Source organism: Mchenga conophoros, linkage group LG10 (assembly GCF_057382185.1).
Source record: "Mchenga conophoros isolate Kocher_MC1m ecotype Shallow Benthic linkage group LG10, M_conophoros_male_GT1.1, whole genome shotgun sequence".
Classification (NCBI taxonomy): domain Eukaryota; kingdom Metazoa; phylum Chordata; class Actinopteri; order Cichliformes; family Cichlidae; genus Mchenga; species Mchenga conophoros.
Genome location: NC_140535.1, coordinates 29,535,542 through 29,556,244, shown reverse-complemented (window position 1 = coordinate 29,556,244; position 20,703 = coordinate 29,535,542). Strand labels below are relative to the sequence as shown.

At 42.8% G+C, this 20,703-nt stretch overlaps 1 protein-coding gene across 1 annotated transcript; it reads right to left on the bottom strand.

Moving 5' to 3' along the window:
- Nucleotides 1-11,531: 11,531 nt before the first annotated feature.
- usp2b (ubiquitin specific peptidase 2b) lies at nt 11,532-19,555 on the bottom strand. The gene is made up of 12 exons (XM_085289731.1): nt 19,209-19,555; nt 14,807-14,854; nt 14,590-14,713; nt 14,387-14,498; nt 14,196-14,306; nt 13,834-13,898; nt 13,629-13,732; nt 13,381-13,461; nt 13,202-13,280; nt 12,828-12,935; nt 12,617-12,737; nt 11,532-12,364 (listed from the first exon to the last, which is right to left on the bottom strand). Exons 1-12 carry the CDS (start codon nt 19,392-19,394, stop codon nt 12,259-12,261), a joined length of 1,245 nt encoding a protein of 414 aa, XP_085145857.1. The 5' UTR covers nt 19,395-19,555; the 3' UTR covers nt 11,532-12,258.
- Between the last annotated feature and the right edge of the window lie 1,148 nt (nt 19,556-20,703).

The following is a 20,703-nucleotide window of genomic DNA, read 5'->3' as shown; positions in this document are numbered from 1 at the left end:
CTTCCTTTAGTAGCTGAGTTATTTGCTTAATTTATGAGTTTATGACTTTTCCACCCATAGGCTTGGTGCTTCACTTTATGGTACAATGATGGTTAGGATTGAGAACAACAGTCTATCAGTGAAAACAGATTGAGAAAATAATGTTTTGTTTGGGACTAGCTAAGTTTTTTGCAAGCTTTCAAACACCTAGCGTTTCCTCAATAATCTGGGTCTTGCATTGTTTGGTTTTATGCAGTTTTGTCTCTGAGACACTTGCCCAGCTCATGCTAGCTTGATGAAAAAGAATTTAATCTTTGACATATAACAAATACAGTCAAACACAAAAAACAATGAAACTGACATGAAATATATAATGTTCTAGTGTTAGCTAACACTATAGTGTTAGCTAGCGACCAGCAAATGTAGAACTTTTTTGTGAAAATCTACAAGAAGAAAAGAAAACTAAAAGTAATCAAACTGTACTTGAAGTAAATCCAAAATGCCAACTATGACAATTATGTGCCCAAAACTTTGGTGTGAAACGGTTGATGCCATACTCATGGTTATGGTAGGGTGACCAACTGTCCTCTTTTCCCTGGACATGTCCACTTTTCACGTTCTGTCCGGGCCATCTGGGAGGAGTTTTGAGATCGATGAAAATGTCCGGGTTTTTCTATAGGCCTACCCATATGTGTGACGTCATCCCAAGCTGCTGTTTCGTGAGTGGTTGTTCTGCGCTCACAGACGGGACAGACGGCGCGCTGATGATGTTTAAAAGATGCCAAAGCGCAAGTGAAGCATTTCAGATCAACTGCAAAAGAAATTTCCTCGTAAAGTCCCAGTACTGGTAAAAAAAAAAAAAAATTATACAGATGAGGCCTTATTTCTGTACCATTATTTAATTTGAGGGGTTTTTAAGTTAATTTTTAGCACTTGTTTACTTGAAAAAGCCCATATGACATTTTTTATTTCAACATTCATTAACCGCACAGAGAAGGCATCGTTTAAATATGTTAACATTTTCTTTAAGCAAACAGTATCATTAAAGTTCTTCATGACTGGGCCAAGTGTCCTCTTTTTGGAAATCAAAATATGGTCACCCTAGGTCACCCTAAGGAAGATAGTCAGTGGGTACTGTTAATACCAGTACTTTCTCAGATAAACATTAGCAAAAAGGCTGGAAACGGGTGAAATACAGCCTAGAAAATTATGCAATTAAATTGGTGCTGTCAGCGTTAATCTCGTTAAAAAGAAGTTAACGGCATAACCACATTAATGCGGCAAATCTCAGTTAGCGAGTTAATGCGGAACCGCCCCGTGCGTGGGGCTGCACGGCGTTAGCGCGGTTAGCTTGTTAACGCGTTAGTGCCGTGCAGTCCCACGTTAACTGTTAACGTCATTTTAAAAAAATTAACGCTAACAGCACTAAAATAAGGAAAAAGTTCTGTTTATTTAATCTACACAAACACTAATTTAAAAAAAGACTTTTTGAATAAAACAGGTTTTTAACATGTTTGAATTTTCCCTACAGTCAACTGAGGACATAAAAACTAACTCAGCAGATTTTATTTTATTTACTTAACATTTATTTAACCAGGATACTGTCCTGGATAAGATAGATAGCAGTACAAACTATGATGGTCGCACACACTAGGAATACAAACGCACGCACATATAGACACACCAATCCTCATGTGAAATAGCCCAGTAAAATACAGGAACGACATCACTGTCTGTCTGAGGCTAACAAACAGGGAAGGCAAAAGTTAAGTTACTACCACCAGGTCATTTAAAATCACCTTAAATTAATTTGGTTTAATTTAGTGGTGTACAAGACATAAATAAGTTGGTGAGTTATGTCAGGCTTAAAGTCACCATGATAACTTCTGCTGAAAGCAAAACTGGAGCAGGTTATGTTCAGAGCTTTAGTTTAAAATCATCTGGAGGAGCCACTTTTCACCAGTTCATCATTTTACAGCAGGTTTTAAGTGTGACCCACATCCTCTGCAGGGTGACTCATGTGTGCAAGTTATTAACCCTACCTTACTAACTTCACAAATGATGTCAAGCTGTAAAGTTACAACAGCACAAACTGGAGGTGGATGTGGCCAAAGGTGCGGTCATTATAACATCAAATTAAAGCTGAATAGGTTGCTGGACTGTAACTTTTAATGTTTCAGTGTATCCAGTGTAAAGTTTTAGAGCTCTAATGTGAACCATACATCACTTCAAAAATAAGCAGCAGCACTGAGTGCTCATTCGGCAATAAAGGTAATTTCAATTAGAATGTTTATTTTACTGCTCTATGTGCCAGGTTAACGATTTTGTGGAGCATTACCCCTGCAGTTTTTGTGTGTTCTAGTTTACAATCATATTTTTATATTCCTTATAGATATTTTATCACTACCATTATCGGATAATGTCTCTGAATTGGACTGGGTGTCACTCATAGGGATCATTTTGCGAGGAAGAAGAGTCACATAAAAAACCACACGAGTGTGTACACTGCCTGAAACAGATTAAAAGAGAACGTTAATAATGACTACCATCGCTATGCCCATTATCTCAAGCGGGGTTTTTTAGGCCAGCTAACAAAAGAAAGCCAAGCAATATTTAACTGTTTCTAGTGTTCCTCTCGGCTCCCTAAGATTTAAGCAAATCTGCTTTTTCCAAATTCAGCACGAACTTTCAGGACAGTGAGGTACTATTCAAGCAAGAATAGTTGCCTTTAGCTAGTCTCAAAAGACAGAGAGGACGAGAGTACAAAGTAAAAACACAGTTATTTTATTCACCAACTGCTAAATGTTTAATGCAGCAAAGGGAGAGTCATCATTTACAGCTGCTCAGTATTTTTATTGAGATCTTGACTCAGCCTCAGAGTCATGGACTGTAGTGATACAGTTTCAGCTTTAAAAAGTCAACATGATAATCCTCTCTGCTAGATTTACTCATTTTACCTCTGCGCACCAAGTGCAGATCGTCCATATCACAGCTTATAATCAGCTACGGATATGTTCTGGTAAAACCAAACTGGAGATCGTTTCACGTTTCACCATAAAGTTAGTAGAACTTTAACTAGCACTGGGGTCAGATAGTGCTCCCACTACCACTTTGAACACTTAATGTGAAGTTAATATTCAACATTCAAAGGGTTATTTATTGTTAAAGAATTACTTACAATAAGGTCATTATTAACATTACTTATAAGCTGACCCCAAAGTAGACACTGATGAAAGCTGCTTAATCTAAAGCAATGGTCTTGATATAAGTTGAGGTGACCGGTGGGCCAAACTCCCACAGTGTGAGGTCTGCATTGTAAAGTGGACTTTAGCCCAGGTGACAGCTTCATCATTTTATGGTATGGTCATTTGCTATGGAAGTGTCAACACTGGGAGTGCTTGGTAACAACATCTAAAACAACATTTCTCCCCATGCAGGCAAATAGCTGTTAATACCCTGAGCTGTGTGATCAGCCCATATGGTGAGCATGGGCGCCAAAGGAACTGCGTGTGCATGGGGGAGGGGAGTGTCCTGCCTGTGTGTGTATGAAAGTGGAAAGGACATTTTTTACTGACTATGGGCTTATGTAATGTTGTGTTATATTATGGGCTCGTTTTTCTGACAAGCAGCCTCTCAAATTTTATAAATAACCAAACAACCAAAGAAAATCATCGTTCCCACAGATGTCACTGGCATATCATCAAGTAGATCTGTAAGGGTTGATTTATAATTATTTATTTTTCTCGTTTTGATCCTCCATCTAAACCAGGGTTGCAAACATATGGACTGGGGCAGCCAAAACTGGCCTGTGAAAGGGTCCAGTTTGGTCCACTGGTTGGCTTTGGAAAATGTGAAAACTGCAAATGAGGAGGGAATAAATTATGGACTTTAAACAGTGTTTTCTGCAGTTCTACAAGGACATGATCCATAGTAGTAATAGATATACAGTAAATGACAGAAATAGAGATGTTTTTCTTGTTATTATTCCATTAAAATAGTAACAGAAAAGATCCTGTTTTTTCAACTTGCTAATATCAGGCTAGCACTACTCTACAGTACCAGCAGAGGGAGATCTTTTATTTCAAGCCGACATTAAAATGATAAAAGGATCAAAGGACAGCCTTTAAAGAGACATTAATAACACATTTACATGTAAATACATATTAGCCAACTAACTTAACCGTTTCTGGCATTGAAGGACCCTGGAATGTACTTCATATCCTTGGTCACTGTTGACTTCTTGGCTTTAAATACTGTATATTATCTCCCCCTACTGATACTGTGTGTGTCCATTTCACACTTTGGAGAGATCAGTGTGTCTATTAGACATTTTGCCGTGATATCAATGTCAATAACTGGGGAGATTGTACCAGATACAGTAGAAATAAACACACAAATAAACACCGGTCCCCAAACTCACACCTCTAGACCTCTTCGTGGGGATGTGACAGAATGTCCAACTGACAATGACCCCCGACATTTTTCTTAATTTCTATTGTCTAATTTTGGTGAACTTGTGTGAATTGTATACTCAGATTCCTTGTGGCGCCTGGTGTGGTCTTCTGCTGCTTCTTCTCTGGTAATAACAAGACATTTACGAGAACAGAGAACTGCTGCTGACTGGATATTTTGTATATATTTTTTAAAAATCATCTTTCTTCACCATTGCTCAATTTGAACTCCGGGCCATCGTGACCATGTCTTTATTCCTAAATGCATGGCTTGCACAGCTGATTAGATATTTGCGATAATGAGCAACTAAACAGTTTTACATGGTCATGAGTGTACTTCTGTGTTGTTTTCACAGTGGGTTAAAAATAGAACATTTTCTGAAAATTAACAAACATTTTTGTTTTTAATTATTTGATAAAATCACAGTAAAGAGATGCCGGTACTTTTTTCATGAGTAATTTTACACTTTAAGGAGCCGTTCTGACAATTTTCTTTGATTTACTGCAGAAACTTTTCATTATAATGTAGAAAAACTGAGGGGTCTTCTTGAAAATTCATAAGAAATATCAGGGATCCGATGTCCATTTGAGGTATTTAATTGGGCAGTAGTTGCATATGGGTCTGCCATGCTTAAGCTCAAGGGGGACTGAATATTGCTCACAATGTAAGAAGAGTTTGGCGCGCCTTATCTAAAGCCTCAACATGCATTTTAGATACAACCCAAACTAGTCTTCTCATAGATTCTTCTTCATTAATTAGCATTTACACATCAGATAAATCTATTTTTATTAACAGGTTATGTATCACCGTTCTTCAATATTGTTAGTTTAGACTTTACCCAGATGTTTTAGACCCATATCAAACACCTCTTTTATTTTTAAAGTCTGTAAAAAGGCTTCAGTTTAATCACATAGACAGGAATCATCATCAAGGGTTTGATCAAAAACAATCAGCATGAAACATTTACTCTCATTTCACCATGAAGCTCATTTTTTCTCATGCACTAAATCAGGAGTATCCCTGTCCTTAACAGTGAAGCACTTTCACCCTTTCATAAAAGCCCAAACTAGCTCAAAGCACTACCTGAAACAATCAGCAGGACAAAGTTGAAAAGGCTTAATGATCATAATGATCAGTGAATGAATAAATCTGCATCGCATCTATTTTCATTAAATAGACCACATCCAATTTATAACAAGCTGATAAATACCAGTCCCCATGTACCCACAGCTCTTGTCTTCAAGGCTAACGACGATACACTGATCCCTCTGACCATGTGTGCTAAAACTCAGTTTGTGTTGCAGTGGTGATAACACTTAGGCCTGCTCTGATAACTTTATCTTTGCTCCTCACAAACTGGCCCAGTCACAAACAGATCATCTGTCCCAGCCCCTGAAACCTAATCACACACACACACACACACACACACACACACACACACACAAAGCTTTTCCTTCAGGCGTTAACCTGCTCAGTGGCTCAAGGATAAGAGTTTAAGTCAAAGTGGGGGAGAAAAGAAGAGAGGATGGTGGAGGTGAATACAGCAAAGGTTCCCATCCCGGTTAGACTGATGTGTTAGTTTGATTATATATTAAAAATAACAATTAAATATTCAATAATATTAATATTAATAATATTAAATACTTTCCTTTTTTCATGAAAAGTATTGTTCCCATTAAACAGAATAGATTAATTGCTTCACAGCAGAGACAGTATCCGCTAAAGGTTTGAGAGTTGCTTCAGAGGTTCCTGGATAAACTTCTTTCTAGTCATCAATGAATGTCATAGTTTGGTCCCGCCTTCACTGTTGTGATTGGTGTGGGGGTAGGGACAGGCTTAGGGCGTCGGGGAGTTCCCCGGAGGCATCTTCCTTGGGGGGCTCAACCCGGGGTAGCGGTCATGTCCGGTTAGGGGCTCTGTTGGCTCTCAGGTGACTGTTTCCTCGCGGCTGCGTGCAGCGGGGCTAGGGGAGGGTCTGTGCTGACGGACGTGGGTTACTGACCTGGTAGCCTGGCTGCCCCTGGGTGGGTCCGGGATGGGCGTGAGGTTCTGGGGGCGCTCCGTCTCTGGGCTGGGACCCGGACCGGGCCTCGGGGGCTTGGGTCCTGGTTGGTGTGTTGCCGGGGTTGTGGGCGGGTGGGTGCATGGGGGCCCAGCCCTGGAGCAGGGTGCTGCCGGTGCGTCGAGCCACCTGGGGGGCTCTTCAACTGGTGGGGGAGATTGTCACATCTTGCAGGAGCTTTCCTCTCCTCAGGAGCTCTCTCTGCAGGAGGGGGAGATACAGGAGAGGTGGAGGAAGATCTCAGCCTGGGTGTTTATTGTCTTATGTAGTCTGGAAGATGAGTGGATGGTGGGGTGGGTGCAGTTTTCTCTGTGGTGGGGTTGGGTGGACTGTCCCGGGCTCTGTGGGGCCGGGCGGCGCTGCTGCACTGGGCCCGGTCTGGATGGGCCTGGGCCCCCTTTCCCTGGCGGGTCGCGGAGTATGGGAGTGCCTACTGGGGTCAGCGGGGGAGCTGGCCCCAGGGAGGGGTCACCTGCCCCTCCCTTCCTTCCCTCCCCATCTCCAGCTGCCTCCCTCTTCCCGCTCCACCACAACCACCCACACATGCAGGGCCTTGGAGTAGGGGTATGTCACCAGGGTGCAGAGGAGGCTACCCCCCCCCCCCCCCCCCCCCCTCTGTCCCCTTCTGGCTGCCTCTGCCTCAATTTTATTCCACAACTTAGACATTCACATTACTCACACTCTCATTACACATACATATAGGATCTTGGGGGTGGGCACGATACACGGAGTCCAAAGTACCATCAGGGTGTACACCCCACCCCTGGCATCGTTGCCCACCTCTCAATTTTAAATACACGTAGACATTGAGGGCTAGCAGGAGGGACCATGCGCTTACCTGCTGCTCTCTGGCAGGTAGCTCCAAGCCCTCCTGGGTTTTAAATGCACCTTAGAACACACATGCATCAACATTACAATGAGCGGGTGGAGGGAGGTTCGGAGTCTTCTCTCACCCCCATTCTCTGCGACCTGCTGGAGCAGGGGGGCTAGGACTAGGAGGAGGAGTTGGCCGTCCGACTGCGGTCTGGAGTGTGGAGCCTTCCTGCTGCTGCGGAGTCGGGGCGGTCTGCCTCCCCCCACCGCAGGGAAAAGGGAAACACCACCTGGGTCTGGGTGCAGTTCCCCCCTCCAGGGGCGGGGGCACCTAGACCCGGTTTGTAGAGTACGCTTGGGGAGTGTGATCGTGTGTACAACGTCTCTTTATGTCTGTCTCCACGTTGGTTGAGTGTGGAGTAAGTGCATATGAGAGCATGACGGTGGGAATGGATGTTTGCATCTGTGTGTGCCTGTATTTCTGTGTCTATATGTCAGGTTGGGTGTCAGGCGCCACCTCTCTGGGGACATCTCAGGCCCTCCAAGGTTTGGAGGCCTATCTCCCCCTACCACCACTTCCCCTGCCAGTGGCGGACCCCCTCAGACATCGGTGCGTTGGTGGTTCTTTGTGTCCGGGGATGGGCGTCCAGGTACACACCGGCTCACTCCTTGGCGGCCGCTTATCGGGGCCTGGAGCCTGGGGCTCGCTCGGGCCACTTCGGAGGTGGGGTGCCCCCGGCCTCTCGGCCTGGGGCTCGGTCACTCAGGCGCAGCTGGCTGCCGGCGGAGCTCACGGGCGCGTCACTGCAACTCCCCCTGGCTTCTGCTCCGCGGCTGCTGAGTGAGCCCTCATCTGGGACTCTCCTCAGCTCTTTCTGGGACAGTGGCGCGGCTGCCCCTCTGTTGGTCTTCCTTGGTCTCTTGTGTTCTGGGGGCCTCTGGATGTCTGGAGTTTTGATCTCATCCACACCTGCTTCATGCCCTGGAGGACGGGGCTGTGGCCCCCCCACACCCTCTAGCAGATTATTACATGAAGGAACCTTTTAAAAAACAAAAAACAAGCGCGTCCATGCTCACAGGTGTACACACGGGTGATCACACCCACAAACTACACCCTTTTTGGCTCCTACCTCAAAGCACACTGTGTTCTGTTGATCTTATGTGCTGCACAATAATGTTTAACATTTAGTATTTACTGTCATATTCCCATATATCATTGTGATGTTGTTTATTCTATTACTCTTGTTCTCTTCTGCTTGCTTTCTTTTTTCTTTCTCAGCAGGCGATCCAGGTGATTGATATATGCTTTTTTTATTTCTTTTTTTTTTCTGCTCATTCTGTTGGTTTTTGTTTTTTGCCCTTCTCCCCCGTCCCTCTTCTCAGCTGTTTCTCTTTCCCTCTTTCTTTCTCCCCTTCTTTCCCCCAGTCAAGTCTGTCCCGTATTCAGTAAGTGAAAATAAAATAAACAATAAAAGGTGAATCAAATGGACCATTACGGCAAGGCTGGGATGGTCAGTTTGGTAAAGTAAATCCGTTGGGCATCTTTCTTTGCCTTTAGACAACAATTCTGATGGCAAAAGAGCCAAACGGGACAGGCCACAAAAAAAAAATCAAAAAAAAAAAAATCAATGAATGTTGCACGACTGCGCAGAGCTCCCTCTAGTGGGGGAAGACCTACATGATGAATGTGGCTTTAATGTGGGTGAAAATGGTCATTCTCTCTGCAGTTTTAAGCCTCTAATTGATATTTAGCACAGAGGAATTTTTTTGGGTAAATTACTAATATTAATTAATATCTTATAAAGTTGATGGTAAATAGAAGGATGTTGTGTTTTTACACTACTAGCACACTCAGAAAAGTAGGTCATCTTGCTTTATGAAGCTGCAATTCCTTACATAATCTAATCTAATCTAATCTGGGATTCTCCGCCGTTTGACCTTAGAACTGAAGAAGCTTCTCGGATTAGAGGTGAAATGTCTTCAAACAACTTAAAGAAGTCCAGACGCTTTTCTTTCCAAGCTCCTTAGACTACGCTGACCTGGATGACTGAGAACCTTCACAGACAAACTAATCTGTCCTACAAGCAATACAATTTAGAGCTGCACCATTAAGCATCATTTATATATCTAAAAAATGAAATGAGCCAGAATGGTACGAAACTGTGTCACGATTAACTCTGAAAAACATCAATATCTCCAATCTTCGTCAGTTTCAGGGTTTTTTTGAGGTGTGCCACAGTAGTACGAGAAAGGTTAAAAACATGAAGAAAACTTAAGGCAAATGAATATGATTCTTTACTATTTTAGGGAAATACAAGAAACAATACTTTGCAGACTCTGTTTTACTGTGTTTGTTTAAATGAAATGCAGTTTGATTCTTTTTTTATTGTTTAACAAAATGCATTGAAGTAATTTTTCTGCCATGTTTGGCATCTGAAGCGGGCAAAAAAGGGGACATTAAAGGGAAAATCTTACTTATTTTCCTCTGGCCTGTCCTCTGTTTGATTGTTTTAGTAAGATTTACCTGAGTTTTGGAACTCAGCTGCAGAAATAAACCCCTTCTTTTGATTACAGTGGAAGTAAATGCCTCTTACCTTGTGGTGCTCAAAGGTAATAACATTTATTTCCAGAAATCATGACCCAGCTGCTGAAAGAGAAAATTCAAAGGTTCTCCACTCTTACATCAAAACACTTTCATCAAGGTTTGAGGATCTCTTTAAGTGACTGGGTCATGATTTGATAAAATGTATGTTTTGGCGAGCTTTGAGCATCACAGTGTAAGTGCCATCTGTCATTATAATCAGGGGAATGCAGCATTTCTACAGCTGTTATCTATAAAAATAGGCACAGTTTAGATCAGCCCAATGGATGGCTTTGCAATATATTAGTAAGATCTAGTGCCTTCCAGGTCATTTCTCTCGAGGACATGATGACATCATCAGGACACACTTGTTTGTTTGTTTTTTCTAATTGTGCTGTTATGAACTTTAACATTCAACATGAGCAGTGCACAGCTACCACGCACCTGGTTACCAGGAAAACTGGCAAAACCTCTGCTTTTATAGAAGTGCTCACCTGCTGATCAGTTAATAAAGAGCATTTGATCATCAGCACCTGAGTGCTACTGTCAGCTGATCTTTTGTCAACTGACCAGGCAGCCCTGCATGTTTTGTTTTGGCAGATTTTTAAGCCAGATGCCCCTCCTGATGTAACCCTGAGAGAATTTAGGTCTCTGGCTGGACGCGAACCAGCAGCTTTTTGCTTGCCGAGCAAATATGTAAACCTCTTTGGAAGGAATGAAGGTGTAGTTGATGATTAGTGGATCACAAGTGACTGGTGAGACCAAAATGATACTCTGGAAGGGAAAGTGTTGATTAACAGGAGTTGGGACACCCCCTGTCTGGATGGATGGATTTATTGCATTAATTTGACTTCAGGGTCGCTGTAAGGCCTAAAGAGCCACTTGTCTCGTACGATGTACACAAAGGCACTGCCTACGGTGGCCCCGAGAGGCCAAACGGACTGCAACTTCAGAAACTTAAAACAACACCAGCAATAAGAAAAACGCTGCAAAAGCACACAAAACACAATCAAAATAGAAAAACGACAAAAAGAAAAGAGAAATAGGAAAAAAGATTTCCAAAAGCACAAGGGAAGTGTTTCTGGGGAGACAATAACCCGACGGACCAGTTGCAGGAACCCAAAACATGCTAGGTGTGTTTTATCATGATTCATATAATACTGATGACGGACTTTTAGCCTAATAGTTAGGCTAACACACTTACCTTTCATCTTTTCTTTCCTCACAAAACCGATAGATCCTCCACTTCTTTGAAGTGTCTCCCAGCGCAATTCTTAGCATATTTTGGTTTCTGCAACTGGTCCGTCGGGTTATTGTCTCCCCAGAAACACTTCCCTTGTGCTTGTGGAAAACAGTTTTTTTCCCCATTTCCGTTGTGTTTTGTGTGCTTTTGCAGTGTTTTTCCTTATTGCTGGTGTTTTCTTATGTTGCAGTCCGCTTGGCCTCTCAGGGCCACCGTACACCGTTCTGCAGAAAGTCTTAATCAGCACACACTGCTGGTGACTTTCTATGGGCTCTTCTGTGTATTCAGCTCATTCTAATTTATTCGACTGGATCAGCAAGTGTCTGCTGCACGTGACACGGGATTTCTGCTGTGAAGTGTGAAAATAAAGGGTTAATTAATAAAAATCACACATGCAGGGCAAGTTAGTGATGGATTTTAATAATTTACAGGCGCTGGACTGTCTTAGGCTTTAGGTCAGTCACATTTCCTGGAAGAAGCTGCTTTGGTATGTGCTTGGTGTGACTTTTCCACAGTACAGTTACATTCGCTGCGCTGTTGATAAATACTGTACAAAAATATAATAGGACGTTCCCTCTGCACTGGCAGAGAGGGAAACCATAAAGCTTTGTTAAATTATATATACACATAATGCACGCTCAAGCTCTGACATCATATTAAATAGAATAAATTATATCTTGCATTTGGTGTGTGAGGCGTGCTTCTCAAGTCTCTGTAATAACAATAAATGCTTAACACTAATAATCTATATTCAAAAGAGAAAAAAAATGCACTCAAGTGACAAAAGAGAAGCTTCAAAATGTCCTTTTTGAGTGAAATAAGGAAAAAAAACAAACAAACCATGCTTGCATATTGCAAGCAGTGTATTGCAAGTTTCACACTTTTTACATTTCCTCCCACTGTTGTTTCACTTCAACCCAGCCAGTGAGCGAAGCTTTCAATCCTTCAGTGTAAATATGCCATCACATCCACCGTTTGGCGTCTCGGCGCTCCTTTTTCACAGCTTGCATTGGTCGGACTCTCTCCACTAGGTGGAGCCATCTCCCAGCAGGCAGCGTCTGACTCCTTTGTTTTTCCTTCCCTGTTATCAGTCCGAGTTTAGCACGGCTTATCGCTCCTCGATGGCACCTAAAGCCGACACGTCTGGTATTTGCTGTGTGAAGGGGTGGCCAGCTCGTAGAAGAGGACGTAGGCATTGCTGCTGCGAACCTGGCTGGAGGACATCGGGCTCACCCTGCACAGAGAGAGCACACGGGAAACACTGAAGCGAGGGCAGCTTAGCACAAAGTTAAATATTTGCACATTATGAACCAGGCTCCAAACATGCACACTTTGCTGTAAAGCTGTAATGAGGTCAGCTTGATGCAATTAAGATTAGGTCACTTTCATGTGACAGCAGGTATATACAGCTTAATTAGACTTTAACCCTTTCTGCCAGTCTGATAAGATGATACGCTAAGTAACACGATGATGCGAGAGCTGATACCTGGAGTCATTGTAGCTGTACCACTCTCCCAGAGCTGGGTTTTTGCAGTAGGCTGTGTAGTGGCCTCCCAAAGCGTTTCCACTGTGGTTGGACACTGCATAGAGGTTATACACAGGGCGCTCTGCAGAGAAGAGACAACACAGCTGTCAGTCAACACAGCGGCAAAGCTAAAATAGATTGATTGTCCTTCTCTCCTCTGGAAAATACATACCGCTGGATTCTGAGGCAAACTCCCGCAGGTCCAGATCTTTAAGAGGGAAGTTGACGTAAGTGGAGAGCTTGCTGGCTCGGACGTTGGAGTCTGAGAATCGTTTAAGGTCTGAGGGAACACTGGGTCAAGGATCAAAACTGGTTCAAAGATAGCTTGCATCGATCATGCGAGCTACAACCGACTGGCAACAGGCAGCAACTTCCAGGGAACACCTGCCCAATGGTCAGGAAATGGACATTTTTTTCCTAGTGACTGGAGATTACCAGGGTGTGAGCAGCCAGTCTCCATGCTCAATATATTTATCGCACATGGCATCATTGAAATCTCTCTGCTTTCTGGAAATATTAAAATGCAAAGATGTGAGGAAAGGATACGAAGTACGAGGACCTGAGGGAACTTCTGGATGCTGAACCTCTTGGTGCATTTTCGTCTGGCTTTGCATTTGGTGCACGTCTAAGAAAGAGATGAACACGGTGTAGGCAGTGTAATCAATACATTGCATCATCTTTACAGAGGAAAGTGAGACTTGGGTTATTTATGCATTGCCTCTTACCGGTCTCTCCTCTCCATCCAACACATCTTCCTTTGTAAAGAGTCTCAAGCAGTCTTTGAGAGTCACTTCGCCTGAACTCTTCTGTGGAGGCAGACAAGTGTTAGAAATCAAGCCCTGCGTGAAGACTTGCCTAACGCTTATGATTAAGATCGGTAACCTCTACAAAAATTACATTTACAACGTGGATATAATTTTTAAATCCGTGGCTTATGCAATGCGATAATCCAAGACCACAGCAGGCATTTTACCTGTGCAATAGGTATCGAGAGGTCCCAAAATGGATCAAACACAGTGGAGCGGAAACCACAAGCTGTGCAAGTCAGAGAGCTTTTCAGCTGCCCCACAAACAGATCTATGGGCAGGATGGAGGGCCATGTTAAACATTTATATTCCTTTAAGGCTTATTTAAGATTATTATGCAGCTATGGGTTAAAAAATAAAGAAATCACTCACCCACTACTTTGCTGTCCTCTCTCGCCAAGTACATGTTCCACATCCTTCTGCCTTTTTCGTCATCCCTGTAAAATAAAAAAAAACAAAACAAAACAGCAAAGTCAAACCGATGTTATGTTCACCTGCAAACCAGTGATAAAAACTTCAATTAAAGCCTCTTTAAGATCCTTTGCAACTCAGATATTGATAAGTAAACTTATTGTTAATATTAATTCACCAATTTTGGGGTTCGTTTCTCCTCCAATGGCCACAAAATGTCAATTACACGATAATTATAGATGAAAGCTCGCTATGTTGACCACTGCAGCCCAATCAGGGATACAGCAGTCACCCAGACAGGCTGAGTGTGAGGCCACACTTACGCGAGGTGGTCAAAGTCCAGGACGGACACTTTAGGGCGGACCGTCACCCGGTTGACTTCATTATGGAGACCGTCCAACAAGAAGCGGAGAAATTCCTGAGCATCCTGTTGGCTGTAGAGGGAGACGTTTTTACTTGATTTTACTGATGTGCACGGCTTCAGGTTGACTTTAAAAGAAGGCGGAAAACTCACTTGCAGCCAACGAATTTTGGAGCACACCTCTGGACCTGGTTCCTGAATTCAGAGGGACTGATGGGCTCATTGTTTGCAGAGGTCCACAGGCTCTGAGTCAGCTTTGCAAACTCTGAGGTAGACAAATTGCAGAAATCAGACCACCATCTCAACTTGGTAGGGAATTAACTCGATTTAAGATCTGCAAAAATAACTCATCGTACCTTCGATGAGAGCAGTGTTTGACCTGCAGTTGTTGTTGAGGTCTGTGATGTGGCCGTTTCTCAGACAGTAATCTCTCAGCTCTAAAGTGTTACTCAGACACTGGAGGATGGAGTTCATGAAGCACTGCAAATCACATCAAACAGAGAGGCCCGGTAATTATTAAAGTGAAGACTAAACAGAGTTATTTGCACTTAAAGGACAAAACGTGACACTTACAGTGTTACCCAGGTTCTTCAAACCCACCAGGCCCTGAAGACTCTTGTTCTGCTCACAGAAAAAAAGAAAAGAGAGATGTCAACATTAAAGATTTACATGACAGTAAATGTGTTTTTCAAATGACAGAGCAACTGATCGGAGGCACTGCTACATTTATTCACAAGCACTTGGTAGTGAGAAGGACAGTAAACCAGTGAAAGTCTCACCATGCACAACAAAAATGGAATCGAATGGAATATGCAAAATTATAGTGTTTTTTCCAACATGTGTAACAACAGGTCAAAATTCTATAAATTGCATCTATAACGTGTTAAACAGCAACTGTTCTTTCAAGGCACTGGCGACAGTAGAAAGGAAAATCTCCCTTTTAACAGGAAGAACCAGGATTAGGGAGAGTCAGCTTGACTTTGAGTTTGAATCCTAAACATATTGTATTGTTTTTTAATATTTTATTTATCCTCATAAAAAGGCTAATCGGTTAAGTTTTGAAATAGATCATGGTTTGGATTAAAACACAGTTGTTGCCACTTTTAAATCTCTATTTTCTCGGCTCTGTGGTTAAGTGTCACCATTTTTACGAGAAAACAAGTGCAGCCTACTCAAAATGCACTTTATTGTAATGAATGCAAACCTGCTAAAAAAACAAACAAACAAAACAAAGGCCGAAGAAGCCAACAGATCTGCATGCACCATCAGTGTGATCAAACCACTGTGTGAACAGCAGCTTTGTCAGATTCCTTAAGAGTGAACGAGTCTTAAAAGACAGGATGGCATTCGTGCAATGTGTGCGTTATGACGGTCACATTGCTGGCACGGGTCTGCCGTGGCTATCGGCTAGAGTTCCACGTGCTTAGATTAGATACCACGGTTCGCTGGGACGCCTCCCTGCACCCGTGACTGTGGTGAGCCCACCAGCTCACGCCAACGGTGACATAACGTGAGCATGTGACGCTGACCGGAGACAAAAAGTCCCCCCGGTCTGCAGGAGCGCAGCGTGGCTTTCAGTTGTTTGTGTAAAGTTTCACATCACTGCCTGAAGTCACGGATCAGCTGGTTTAGTTTTGGACATAACTCGTGCCGCCGTAGGTTGGAGTAAATCATCTGTGGCCCGGGAGTGATGCAGGTGTCAAAAAAAAAAAAGTCTGCTGTGCATGAGCTGACAGGATCCTTTTACAGAGCGAGACAGCTGATGTGTGATTATGACATTTTTATGCTTTATGGCTTTTTTTTTTTTTTTTTTTTTTTTTTATCCCCCACAAAGTATGAGGGTGGAAAAGACATTCAGCTCAAAAACCTGAACATCTGCAACATAATTAAACAAAGATCATGAGTCAGAGCTGATGTTGCTGCTCGGTTCACAGTCAGCGTGTGCGTAAAACTTTGTGCCGCCTATGTTTCCGTCAGCGCCCCGATGACGGTACTTCTGCACGCTGCTCCTGTCAGCAAAGGCGTCGATGCGTGACAGTGCCGAGCTGCTCTTCGACATCATGATACACTCTTATTATAATGTTCCCTTATGCAGGACGGGCTACAGGTCACAAACCTGTTAACAGCTATCATGCATGTCAGAAGAAACAATGATGACATTTATTAAAGAGCATGGAATCCATTTATTTCACATTTTTAGTATTAACAATGTCCTGGAAGAGCCAAAGACTGACACTTAAATCTAGTTTGTAGCTTGTATCAGACCCAAAATGAACTTAAAGCCTGATGGTTTCTTTCTTTTTAAATGAAATGACATGCTGGGGTTAGCTTGTGGGACTCTAGTCTGTTTTTAAGAGCCGTCTCCACAAAGAACAACCAAGCTAGTTGCAACTATAGTACACTAATTACATTTATGCATTTCATTTCTGCAGCCCATTAAGTATTAATCCTCTAATAGTGCATTTTTAATCCATATTAAAGCAGCACAGGTTGCAGGCATCCTGGGTTCTGGATTACATCTGGATGTAAGTGGTTACATAATCAGAACGCTCCCTTTAAATCTCCTGATGGGCAGTTCAATTCAATATTGTTTATATAGCATCAAATCACAACAACTGCCCCTCGAGGTGCTTTATATTGTATATCGTAAGGTAAAAAGCCTAAAATACCACAGAGAAAACCCCAACACTCACATGACCCCCTATGAGAAAGCACTTGGCAACAGCAGGAAGGAAAAACTCGCTTTTAACAGGAAGAAACTGGCTGAACCGAGCAGAAAGAGAGGGATTTTGGCCATTTGAGAAACCTTGGAACCTTGGAAACAAACATTTGCAAGAAAAATTCCACGTTGTCTTTATAGCGTCCGGTGGAATTCTTCCGTGACAACCGGATTATATCTGCGTTGCAGTGCTTAACCTTGGAAACCTGAGCCGAGCAGGATGAGTGTATCAGATTACTAGTTAGTAATGCTGAACATTAACAAATCTAATATATTTGAACAAAGTAATGTGATTGTTCCCGCCTTTCCTCCCTCTTATGTGCCGCTGTGATTATAAGTACTTCTAGCTGAGAGCTTTGGTGCCTCGTGATCACTGTTTCCATCCCTCAAAATAGAAGTATGACTAAACAAGCGATTAATTCCCCTTTGCCTAAAATCTTTGTGTTTCTCTTCCTCTGTGCACTATTCGAAGGTGACCATATGGTGTGGGCCCCCCATCTGCTCCGGTGAGCACCAGCCGGCGGGGCTCGGCACACTCAGCGGGCGCCTTTTGATTTAAACGACCCGTCCAAAAATCGGTGGAAGCGATGCGTTCAGGTGAACCGGAGCTCGCCACGCTGGTCTTTGTGACTTCAAAGAAAAACAGAGAGACAGAGAGAGAAAGCGCAAGGATGTGCCCTAAAGCAGCTCTGCATGCCTGCACAAGGCCATATAACATGTGATGAAGCAGGCAGCCCTCCTGCATACGCATGGTGCCAGCTTACACCACTCCCTTGGAAACAGTAGAAACATAAATCTTTGCTTCATGAAAAGCAAAGCTGGGAAAAGTCCAGAATACTCAAGTAGAAGTACTATTACTTTCCCTAGACTGTGCTTAGGATACGAAATAATGAGCAGGAACAGAGGAATTTATAAGTTATCCGATTATTATTTTTTAATGAACAGCCAGTTTCAGATGTTTGAAGGCAGCTGTGAAAAGCTGCACCCTGATGCTGCGGATAAGCTCCTGCTAACAGCTCCCTCTGGCTGTACTTTGACTTTGAGTTGAAGGCTAAAGTCAGCTAAAGCATGCTGATATGTTTAAAGTAAAACAAAAAAAAGAAAGAAAGAAAACCCAAGAAATTCTGACTTTGAGAGGCATTCACTGCTGCTGGCATTTCTGCTACAGTCAGCGGATAAACTAATCGGCTGTAGATTTCTTTCCACCTTTTCAGATATTCAGAAAATGTCCTGCAAAATATACAGATCTTCTGCTTTTTTTAAGTGACCATAAACTAAATATGTCTGATGCCATCATCACAAACAAACAAAACAACCAAGAAAGTCTTGACCAGGTTTTCTTGGGCATCTGTTCGGCAGGGGTGGGGATTTCACTGAAAGCCAAAATATTAAAATACGCCTTCAAAAGCGACTTAATTAGAGACTTATTGACAGTGTAAACACCGACAAATGCACTTTCTGAGTAAACCAATAATATCCCCCATCAGCGACGACTGGATGTGTGTACGTTGTGACCTCAGGTAAACACCGCAGACCCACATGGACCCACATGTGCAGCTCTACGTGTGAACAAAATGTCCTGCGTAAATGATAAGTGGACATTCCTTATCAACAGCTTTTCTTCCTATTACACAACCAGCTTGAATAGTAAATAATGATGATGCAGGGGTTAGAGCAGCCCTTAACCCCCCCTACACCTGCCCGCTTGTGTGTGCGTGTGCGCTTTCAGCCCAGTACTTCTCCATTTCGACACCAATGACTGGCTAAAGGTCAAACTGAGACCTCCACCTCAAATCCTCTGGCTCTTCACAGGGTTTACAAGTTTAATGACTAAAGGCTCAAGAGCTGTTAAAACTGACTCCTTTAAGTCAGTGTACCTTATGCCTCACTCACAAATTCATCTAGTTTGTGTGATCCTTACGTATCTGCTGTCTATTTTGCTCTTGTAATCCCATTTCTCCTCATTTATCATCATATTTTTACTCTTTATGCATCATTGCTAATAATTTCATCCCAATACCTGTGCAGTAATATACTGAAACGTTAGCCTCGTCAGGGCCTAGGCCCCCTCACGACCATATATCGTGGTGACACCCCTGGAAAATCAGTTTAGGACTATATACAAAGGCATAAAAACTTTAGTTCTTTATATATTTTCAGAAAGTCTGATAAATTCAGAGAGGCACCAAAATAAAATCATGCAGAAGGAGGATGCTTTGACACAGATGAGACAGATCCAGGGGGTGCTGGACTCACCTTGGCCTGGTTGATGATCAGACCCATGAATGTGGACACCAGCACGGACCGGGACAGCGGGTGGCTCCTGCGCCTCATCTCCGGTCTGTCACAGGGGAGAGCGGCCGGGTCCTCCGGCACCGTCACGGTGTAAGAGTGTCGCAGAGACGGCATGTTCGTTGTCCGATAGAAAGATTGTAGCGTCATCCAAATAGCAGCTCCAAATCGCGCACACGCAGGTCGTTCACTGAAGACGAAGTCAAGTGTAGGTAAATGGATGCTGAGTTGACGCGCGTGGGATCCCGCTGTGCGTGCGCAAAGTCAGTATGTCTCTTCTGTATCTCACCTGCACGCAGATCTCCTGTGTTGTGACTATCAGAGCGCGTGAGCTGGAGTTTTTACTGCGTGCGTCCCCTCCCACTCCGAAATGACTGGTGCTGCCTTTACGTGCTGTGGGAAATCTGATTACCTCTACTTTGCGCATCGACAGGTGTGAAATAAGCAGCTGTGACCTTCGATTAAATCACTTATTCAAAAACCTGTTTCAGGAAATCAGTATGTAAAGCATTGCAAAGTCCGTTAAAAAATTTACAACTTTTGTATATTTAATGACGCCATCCACAATTTTACCTCCTTACAAAAGCAAAGTTTTCTAAATTACATTCCCTTGAAGTACACAGGAATGGGTTGAAATTTGTGCTCCTCATAACTACAGGAGATCATCAATCCATCCATCAGCTGGAGCCTGTCTCAGCTACCGTAGGGCAAAGGGGGAGTACATCCTGGACAGGTCGCCAGCCTGTCGCAGGGCGACACAGAGAGACAGACGACCAGTCACACTCACATTCATACATGTGGGCAATTCACGATCAATAATTAACGTAACTCACTTAATGTCTTTGTTCTACAGGAGATGTCTGTATTACATTTTCATGACTTAAAATGAAAATTAAGCTCTGTTAAAAACTGCAAGCAAGTTCATTTTTGTTTGTTTCTTTCTTTCTTTAAACACGTGTCACAATCTCTATTTTTTTAATGCAATTATTAGAACCCACTTTGAGCGTCATTATCATGGGTTTTGTCAGAGTTTCAATAGCAAAACTGCACCAGTTTTAGAGCACTAAATACTAATGCTGTATGTCATTATAGTAACTTACTATAATAGCTTACTGTTAGTAAGCTGTTTTACATTATTCTTAAAGTGACGCTTAATTTAAGTTTTACTTTCAATGACAATTCTTAATAAATTCTTACAGGGACTAGAAAAAGAGTGCATATTTCTTGCATATTGGCATCTTGCTTGCGGTTACTTGAGTTTCAGGCTCCAGTCCTGTGGAAACAGCTCCCAGTTTGTGTTTGGGAGACAAACACCGTATTTACTCTCTACTTAGTTTGTCCTATCATGGGCGTAACTTTGTGCTGAACATTGAGGGGTCGAGAGCTCTGTCTAAATAAATAAATAAATCTGGGTAAATTCCCAGATGATTAAAAATGCAACTATTTTGCTGATAATCAC